Source organism: Anomaloglossus baeobatrachus, chromosome 3 (genome assembly GCF_048569485.1).
Source record: "Anomaloglossus baeobatrachus isolate aAnoBae1 chromosome 3, aAnoBae1.hap1, whole genome shotgun sequence".
In the NCBI taxonomy this organism is placed as follows: Eukaryota; Metazoa; Chordata; class Amphibia; order Anura; family Aromobatidae; genus Anomaloglossus; species Anomaloglossus baeobatrachus.
In genome coordinates, this window is record NC_134355.1 from 436,724,829 (window position 1) to 436,735,245 (window position 10,417).

The window sequence follows — 10,417 nt, forward strand, 5'->3', positions numbered from 1 at the left end:
GATATCTGCAGTCACATAGACTATGAACTTTTATTTTATCTGAAGACAGGACAAATCCTTTAATTTTCACAAAGAATGATCAACAATAGATCATTCAGTGCACAGGCTGCCATTGTTCAGCAGCACAGGTCCTGTTTTAAAATTTGATCCTTTCACTTGATGAACGAGCACTTTATTCATTCGTTGGGTGATTCGTTAGCCTGTTTACATTGCACGATTATCAGGAAATCATTCATGATAATCTTGCAGTGTAAATGCACATTCTTTCTCAAGGGTACATTCCTACAGTTTGCATAGCTTTGAGTTAAGGCCCCTTTACACACTGAAACTTTCTAGCGATCCCACCAGCGATCCCAACCTGGCTGGGATCGCTACAAAGTCTCTGGTGAGCTGTCAAACAGGCAAACCTGGCCAACGACTCAACAGCGATCCGGACCTGCAGAACGACCTAGCTAGTCATTGGGGACGTTGTAAAGCAGCTTTTTGAAAGGGAAGTCGCTAACGAAGTCGCTGTAAAGTCCCCTTTACACACTAAAACTTTGCTGCACAGCGGGAAACAAAGGACCAAAGAATGGTCCTGAACGATTTGTAGCGATCACAACTTCACAGCAGGGGCCAGGTCGCTGATGTGGTTCACACACTGCAATGTCGCTGGGGAGGTCGCTGTAACGTCACAAAACCGGTGACGTTACAGCGATGTCGTTTGCGATGTTGCAGTGTGTAAAGCCACCTTTACACTTCTAGAAGTCATCTTTCTCCCCTCCATGTTCTGCACAAGCTTGATTTTAAAGGGTTTATCCCATCATAGAATATACATTTAATTAAGCAGAACATGTGTAAATATTTTTGTATTTTACAGCTATTAATACTTATGGGCCATTCAAAAAAATAATACCCTTCTATAAGTGAGATGCTGCCTGCGCTCACATAGGTCTGACAGCACACGGAGGATCTAGCATGCTGGGGAGCATGTTCAGTGATTGCACACACACTCCCCGCACTCACACAGGTCTGACAGCACACGGAGGATCCAGAATGCTGGGGAGCATGTTCAGTGATTGCGCACACACTCCCCGCGCTCACACAGGTCTGACAGCACACGGAGGATCTAGCATACTGGGGAGCATGTTCAGTGATTACACACACACTCCCCGCGCTCACATAGGTCTGACAGCACACGGAGGGTGATATTGTGATATGCCCATTTCCAGCAGCAAGTCTTTATACCTTAATACTTAAATGCACACTGCATATAATAAATAAACAAGTATTTGTTACATACCTTAGTACCAAAGATGGTCTGTATCATTAATAATCCTGCAGAGGAAAAAAAATCCCAAATTCATGAGTGCGAAACTGTACATTATCTCAAAACGTAAAGCTGCTACAAAGAAATGCATGACCTGTTCTGGTTCAGAGGACTGAATATACCTAACATGAAGCCTAATAACTGAGGCACCACATTTTTTTTTCTACATTTGGTCCCCAGTGTAATTTATGTGCACTAAGAAGCAGTCTTAGCAATGTGGAGGGAAAGGCAGTGCCAGGGCAATTCAGGATCTTATCCATATAATAGCCTTTCATAGATTATCTGCATCAGATTTCTTTTGATAAATTTCCCTCGTTACTATGATCATAGGCTTTAAATATTAACTCCAAAGAACCTTTGTAATGTGACTGGAAGCCTGAGACCGCCATAAAACACTATGGAGGGCAGGGAAGTCTGGTTTGGGGCCAGCTCATTCACTTGGCATGGATGCTATGTACTGTATTAGGGAATGTACATTTAGGGCATGTACATTTAGGGCTTGCTTCATTATGCGGGTTATGTGTAGAACACTATAAAGTCGCAATAGTTTTGCACAATTTTTGAGTTGCGCAAAAATGTCTCAACTTTTGGCATTTTCATGGCAGTTTGGCCAGCTCCACTAAAATGGACAGGGCAGGATTAACCCTACGCATCTAATTAATCAACCGTTACACCTCTGTAGTGGGGTAACTTCAGAAATGTACTGTTCCTGTGGAGGAAGCGACCAGCACTTGTAAAATGCATCTTTTTCATTAAGTGACGTCGTAACTAGTGTTGAGCGATTAGTTGACTATTCGTACTCGCTATGCTGTTAGCGAGTACTGTCCGCTACTCACATATTCGTTACGAGTAGCGGGCACAATGTAAGTCAATGGGAGATACTCGCTAGGTAGCGAGTAACCCGAAAGCTGTAGTATTCGCTCCTCGCATGAGAAGTACGGCTTTCGGGTTACTCACTACTTAGCGAGTATTTCCCATTGACTTATATTGTGCCCGCTACTCTTAACGAATATGCGAGTAGTGGACAATACTCGCTAACAGCATAGCAAGTACAAATAGTTACGACTGGTGTTGAGCGAGTAGCTAAGTAAACGGTCATGAACAACATAGGTCATAATTTATCGGCCGCTTAGTGTTTAGTGATCTGTTAATGTTTTTTGTATGGGCTCTTGTAATGTACTAACCCATTGTCTGCTTATCTTGATCACCAGTTGTGCCAAGCAAAAGGGTTCATATGTGAGTTCTGTCAGGGTGAAGACATCATCTTCCCTTTTGAATTGACAAAATGCAGAAGATGTGAAGGTATGTACTGTCTGAGGGACCGTTCTATGTGTGAACATATACACTGTACCTCCTTTCTTTACCTGCAGCTCTTACTTTACAGTGTAATTAACTATTCGGTTTATCTGTGCTGAACTTCACTGTTTGCTGATGAATAATTGCACAATAATCTCTCTTGTCACTTCACAGACTGTAAGGCCTGTTATCACAAGTCTTGTTTCCGTTCGGACCACTGTCCAAAGTGTGAGCGGTTGCGGGTGCGGAGGGATCAGATGGCCAGACAGAGTCTCGAGTCATACAACTCCGAACAGGAAGAAGATGAAACGTCTCAGGACAGGGATGCTGACTGACAGCACTGTCACAAGCAGAGGCAGAAAACCAAGTGTATCCTACAACCTAGGCCTATTAGTAATTCTCATCAGCGACATTCCACCGCAGATCAGACATTTTGATAAGACACTTCCTAAAAGCGTTGCTGTTCGCAGGCTTCTCATCATCCATCAGCAGAACTAGTTACTGTTGGATAGTTGTCTCTGGCTTTGAGACTGCCGATGTCCAAACTGCTGACTTCATGGAACGCTGCCACTGCTTGGACAGTTCATGTGGTTAGAAAAACTTGTGTCAATGAAGGATGGAAATGTTTTCTTGAGGGCACAGAGTTGTACAACCAGACATGTAGACTTTCATGTAGATTTGTGGACACAGATGTGACCAAACCATCTATATAGCATTTTAGAAGGCAGATTCAGGACAATACACAAGTGTGCATACCCTCTCTTTATGTATGCCTCCTATAAGAAGTGCTTTATCTCTAGCAGCTCTGTATTTTTCCAGGGCATAACTAGATGGAATGCCATCTCGGCCACAACTGGTACCTTGGCATTCAGGTTTTTGCTATTTGTCTGGGCAGCTGCCACATATGCAGAAAGTTTAGGTAGTATGTAATCCTAGTTGCCTTTGACCGTCGTCTGTTCCTTTTCTGCTTTTCCAATTTACCGAAGACGTTGCCCAAGCCTGGTTGCAAATGTGGAACCTTTACATATACATAACTGAGGAGGAATAACAAGAAGCGTATATTAACCCTTTTTTTTCCCCTGACAGTGATCTATAACTGACATTACTTTGAGGTCCTTGGGTCACATGAGTGTCCCACTGTATTGCACTAATGTACTAACTGATTGTATCCCCGGCTCCAGTATTGATGTGTTAAGTGTTAAGCATCACGGCTCTTCCATTATATTTCATGTTATTTAAGTAGATGCACTTTCTTCATGAATACCCAAGGTGATTATTTAGCTGGAGCCTCACTGAGGATGGCCTGTATGTATATGACCCACCAGTCGAATGTATGAGCAATACAGTGCACCTAGATTGTTCTGTGTCATGGCAGCTCTCGGACTCTCTCTTATGCACTTTCACCTCCCTGCACGTTAGCTTGATAAATTATTGGCATGAAGATGTGAGTGCAGAACATTGGATACTTCACTAATGCATTTTACACCAAAGGTCTGTGACCATCTTTTTAGTCTGCACCTGTGCGCAAGACCCATACAAGCGCCAGATGAATGGTAGACATGGTGTCATTCCTCAATGAATGTTATAGTGTGTGCAGTGTTTATCCAGCAAACACTTAATGTTTAGAGGCATCTCTCAAGTGCCTGCAAAATGGATGTACCCTGTGGATGTACAATAGGGGCTGGATTAAAAAAAACAAAATGTTTGCATCATGTAATAGTTTAGACTAAGCGGATGTCCACATTGGATGGGTTTACTGCGTATTTTCCTAGGTATATTACAGTACTAGCTTTATGATTTTATTAAATCACATCCACACACTGATTTGCGCTGAGGACTTCACACACACATCCACTTGCGATTTCTATGTGCAAGTGCGATCCGATAGAAAATCGGATCGCACTAGTGTTAATCAATGAGGCTGTCCTCTTGCTAAATGTTTTACGGCACGACTCGTGCTCTCGGTGAAATCGCAGCATGCTGCGATTTCACCGAGTCTCAGCTCTCGCACCCCCATGCAATCCTATGGGAGCGAGAAAAAAAAATCAGAATACGGTTGGCGTGCGCCTGTCACTCGGATCCTTGACACTTGCATACCGCGTCAGACTGGCTACCGGAGGAATCTCCAGTAATACCAGTCCTGGCCGCGGTTACATGCACTGAACTCTGGAGCTGTCACCTGAGCTCTAGAGTGCAGCCTGGACTGAACAGCGAGCGCCGAGTGATTGATTCCTTGGCGATTGCTGTTCAGTTCAGCAAAGCTGCAAACAGACCGGGCCGCACTCCGGAGCTCAGGTAACAGCTCCGGAGTTCAGTGCCGGTAACCGCGGCCAGGACTGGTATTACTGGAGATTCCTCCGGTAGCCAGTCCTACACTGCTTGCATAACACTCGCATGACGCTTGCATGTCATACGGATGTTATGTGAGGGAAAAAAACACACACCGTACGCAGACCACACGCAGGACACTCGACCCACATTTGTAACCGAGTGTCGCTGTGAATTTGTAAACTCAAGTGGAGAAGAGCTCTAATGCTGAGAATTTTCACCAAGCATCACCCTTTGTCAATCTGCACCTTGTGTGTGTGGACATGTGTACATGTACAATTCTTACTAGTATCTATGTATGAATTTGTGTGTGTATATATACATACACCCAATTCTTACTAGTGTGAGTGTATGCATGCGTGTATGTACAGACATACATACTCACACTAGTAAAAATTGTGTGTGTGTGTGTATGTATTTATTTATATTTTATATATATATATATATATATATATATATATATATATATATATATATATATTCATGCACCCAATTCTTACTAGTGAGTGTATGTATGCATATACACACACTTATGATATATTGTATGTGTATATTGTATAATATGACAATTCGTTTTCTTATATGGACAGGTAGAGGATAGAGCAGGGTGCGTACACATGGAGGTTTTCAAACGACTTTTTTTTTTTTTATTGTGTAGGTTGCTTGTGTATGGGGCACATTTTTGCCTCACTTGATTCCATAATCATGTTTACATTTTTATTTTCAAGCAGAAACACCTCAAGAATTATATTGCTTTTTTTAAGTGAAAACCAGCACCACAAGCACCATAGGTGTTTTCTAGGGATGATCGAATAACTTTGCGAATATTTGCCGAATAGGTCGCCACTATTCGAATATTCGCGAATATTCGATGCGCAATGTAAGTCTATGGGAAACCCGAATAACAACTATTCGGAACTATTCGGGCTTCCCATAGACTTGCATTGCGCATCGAATATTCGCATAGCGGCGACCTATTCGTCGGATATTCGCGAAGCCGAATATTTGAGGTATTTGATCATCCCTAGTGTTTTCCCATTGAAATGTGTAGGAAGCTCCTTCATAGTGTTTGAAGCAGGTTTATGGGAAATTTTGAGCAGCATCTCAAAAAACCTTAATGTGAATCTGGTAACGGCCCGTGCAACATTATCTTCTGTTGCTGGCTTTTGGGAGTGTTTTCAAATAGCCAAATTTGTGGTCAAAGTTCCACCTGACGTGTATGCCTAGAATTGCAAGTAAATCCCCAGAGTAAAGAAGGAAAAAATTATCTGAATGATGGTACAAATAATCTGTAGCATATCCAAGGACTTTTTAAGAGGTAATTCACAAATATAAAAAATAATAACTTTTCTTATTCCGTAGGCACTGAGACTTTGGCTCTGTATGGAGGGCGGTGCGCTTGCTTGGCCTTCACTCCATTAATTGGGACTACCCGAGAAAGTGGAGTACAGCACTTGGCTGTTTCTTGAAGTCCAATGAATTGAACAGGGGTAAAGCATGTACACTGCCTCTCAAAAGGAAAACGGCTGCAGAACTCTGTTCTCAGGTTCACCATGGGTCTCCGTAATCAGAGAGTTCTTTGTCCTAAGAATAGGCATTAAAAGGTTATTCCCTTAACCAAGATCCTATCCCAATATGTCGTAAGTATAATAATAATAATAGCAAATACCTCCAATTAGAAATGTAGTATAGTTCTCCTGCTTAGGTATGTCTCTTACCTCATGTGCAGGGCATTGCAGCTTAGGTATCCATGGTTACATCCCCTCATATAGGCACAGTTAGGTATCCATGGTTATGACGAGAAATTACGCTGCAATGACCTGCACATGAGGTAAGAGACATGGATATATCAGGAGAACTATACTCCATTTCTAATTGTAATACTTCCTATTATTACACCTACTACATATTGGGATAGGATCTTGGAGATGGAAAGAACCCTTTAATTTGTTTTTTCCTTCTTGGAATGACTCTTAAAGATCAGACTTGTTTTTTCTATGCAGCACATTCCTACAATGATTGAAACACACAACAATCTATAAAGTGATTCCGCGTGCTCGTGCTGTCGATGACAATTAGGCACAAAAAAAATGCCTAATGGAGACTGCAAAGCCTCATCTCAGACACATTGTATTATAGTCATTTTTTTGTATCGGACTAACTTGTTGAGTTTTAATACTTATGTTACATAAGTTAATTATTCTAAAGGACCAGAGACGAGTGGTAGTGGGTTGATTGCCTTATTTTTGTAGGTGGTTGGCTTCACACATTGTCTATACACTCCACCTATCACAATTTTGCACTGCTCCTACAGGCTCCAGCTAAATAAACCAGCGCCTTGGTTGTGAAGGCGACTAAATCTTAACACTGTAAAAATGTGATGTAAATACTAACTGGTGCAATTGTATTATGCTTCTAGTCTATTGCACAGAATGATTGGAAAATAAATCCGTCCTGAATTAACATTCATTTTATAAAGCAGGTCATTTTATAGTCACTGGAGTATGCAAAAACAAGTGTTAAGAAACTGATCAAATGCCCCATATAAACAAATACTTCTCTCTCAGCCAGCAATGTCGTCGCTGGATCTCGCAGTGCTCATGTCAGCCACTGCAGAATTCGGTCATATGGAAGCCTATATACAGCACTGTGAAGGTTTAGTCTATCAGTTGCAGAGCACTAGGTGACATAGCACTGACAGTGCTGGACCAGCGGGCTTTCTTTCTTTTTCACATTTGATAAGGGGCATTTTATATTAAATAAGAGAAAAACAGCCAACAATGTCTCTTTTCTTTGTCGCTCCATTGGGAGACCCAGACAATTGGGTGTATAGCTATGCCTCCGGAGGCCACACAAAGCATTACACTAAAAGTGTAAAGCCCCTCCCCTTCTGCCTATACACCCCCCGTGCTCTCACGGGCTCCTCAGTTTTTTATGCTTTGTGCGAAGGAGGCAGACATCCACGCATAGCTCCACAGCTTGGTCAGCAGCAGCTGCTGACTAGGTCGGATGGAAGAAAAGAGGGCCCATAACAGGGCCCCCAGCATGCTCCCTTCTCACCCCACTTTGTCGGCGGTGTTGTTAAGGTTGAGGTGCCCATTGCGGGTACACAGGCAGGAGCCACATGCTGTTTTCCTTCCCCATCCCTTAATGGGCTCTGGGTGAAGTGGGATCCGGATCGGTCTCCAGGCACTGGGACCGTGCTCCCTCCGCAGCCCCTGGGAATCTGCAGGATAGGAGCTGGGTATCGTCAGGGACAAGGCCCTGCTACTATGAGGTACTCTGTGTCCCCGTGGGGACCGCGCATGGAGCGCTGGTCCCATACACATTACAGCACTGCTGGGTGTGTTAGTGCGCCGGGCATGGAGTGCTTGTGCCAGACACTTTCCAGCTCTGCTGGGTGTGTTAGTGCGCCGGACATGGAGCGTTTGTGCCAGACACTTTCCAGCTCTGCTGGGTGTGTTAGTGCGCCGGACATGGAGCGTTAGTGCCAGACACTTTCCAGCACTGCTGGAGGTGTTAGTGCGCCGGGGGACTACCGCGCGGCCGCGCTTATTGCCGGCTGCACTTATAACTTTAGTCCCCGGCTTCTGCGGCCTAGTGTCGTTCTTTCCCGCCCACAGGCCTGCCAGTCAGGGGAGGGGCGGGACGCTGCACGGATCGTCAGCGGAGGGCTGGAGCATACATTAGTATCCTCCTCCCTCCTCACTCAGTACAGTGGGGCACTGGATTCCCGCACTTTTTCTTGGGCACGCCCACGGTCTCCTCCTCCCCACAGAACGCCGGCAGCCATTCCTGTCAGCGATTCAGACGCTGGAGAGGAGAGGCAACACAGGGAGACCCAGGCAGGGAATCTGGTGACCACACAACCGCTCTGAGCGGTCGGTAAGCAGCACCTGTGGTGCTGGCCCCACTGAGTACCGAAGTGTGTATATATATATATATATATATAGGCTTATAGGCTATACATTGCACTGTACGGTCGCTCTGTTGATTTTTGGCTATATACCCTCCTGGTTGTTCTCAGAGGAGACAACATGTCATCTGCAAAAAGCAAGGGTGCCAAAGCACAGGCGTACTTTGCAACCTGTACCTCATGTACAGCTGTACTACCGGCAGGGTCCACTGACCCTCATTGTGTGCAATGCTCGGCGCCTGTGGCACTTACTCAGCCGGAGCCTCTGCTACAGGTGGCCCAGTTGGATCCACCTGCTACCACTGTCCAGGTGACAGGGACAGAGTTTGCAGCCTTTGCTGACAAACTGTCTGAGACTATGGATAAATGGTCTGCTAAAATACTGGAAGCTTTGCAGTCCAGACCGGTGATTCAGGCCCAGGGCTCTATCCAATCCTTGACCCCTGGTCCCCCTCAATTGGAACAGCAATGTGCCCCGGGGGTAACCCACAGGTCCCAGGGTGAGGTCTCTGACACGGACCGCAGTCCCAGGCCACCCAAGCGGGGTCGCTGGGAAATTCCCTCCACTTCATCACACTGTTCAGGGTCCCAGCAGGGGGACTCTCTGGAGGATGAAGCGGAGGTATCAGATCAGGATTCTGATACTGAAGCCGCTCTCAACCTAGATACACCTGAAGGTGACGCAGTAGTGAATGACCTTATAGCGACCATCAATCAGGTGTTGGATATTTCTCCCCCAGCTCCTCCAATTGAGGAGTCTGCTTCTCAGGAGAAATTCCGTTTCAGGTTTCCAAAGCGTACATTAAATATGTTTCTGGATCACTCTGACTTCAGAGAGGCAATCCAGAAAAACCGAGACTGTCCAGACAAGCGTTTTTCCAAGCGCCTTAAGGACACACATTATCCCTTCCCCCCCGAGGTTGTCAAGGGCTGGACTCAGTGTCCTAAGGTGGATCCTCCAATCTCCAGACTGGCGGCTAGATCCATAGTTGCAGTGGAAGACGGGGCTTCACTCAAAGATGCCACTGACAGACAGATGGAACTATGGTTAAAATCCATCTATGAAGCTATAGGCGCGTCTTTTGCTCCAGCATTCGCTGCCGTATGGGCACTCCAAGCTATCTCAGCTTGTCAGGCGCAGATTCATGCGGTAACACGTACATCTGCCCCGCAAGTGGTGTCCTTAACCAATCAGGCGTCGGCGTTTGCGTCCTATGCCATTAATGCTATCCTGGACTCTGCGAGCCGTACGGCGGTGGCATCCGCCAACTCGGTGGTACTCCGCAGGGCCATGTGGCTACGTGAATGGAAGGCAGACTCTGCTTCCAAAAAGTTCTTAACCGGTTTGCCATTGGCTGGCGACCGCTTGTTTGGTGAGCGATTGGATGAAATCATTAAACAATCCAAGGGAAAGGATTCATCCTTACCCCAGTCCAAACCAAACGGACCTCAACCACGGAAGGTACAATCGAGGTTTTGGTCCTTTCGGACCGCGGGCAGATCTCAATTTTCCTCGTCCAAAAGGCCTCAGAAAGATCAGAGGAACTCAGATGCATGGCGGTCTAAGT

General features: G+C 45.2%; 1 protein-coding gene across 5 annotated transcripts in view; it reads left to right on the forward strand.

Annotated features, from left to right (window-relative positions):
* The window catches only part of RUBCN (rubicon autophagy regulator), a 112,273-nt gene extending 104,877 nt beyond the window's left edge, over window positions 1-7,396 (forward strand). For all 5 annotated transcript variants that reach the window (XM_075340425.1, XM_075340427.1, XM_075340428.1 and 2 more), the window contains 2 exons: window positions 2,521-2,611; window positions 2,780-7,396. In XM_075340425.1, coding sequence (XP_075196540.1) covers window positions 2,521-2,611; window positions 2,780-2,940 — 252 coding nt within the window. In that variant the 3' untranslated portion in view covers window positions 2,941-7,396. The remainder of the gene's footprint in view (window positions 1-2,520; window positions 2,612-2,779) is intronic.
* The last annotated feature ends 3,021 nt before the right edge of the window (window positions 7,397-10,417 follow it).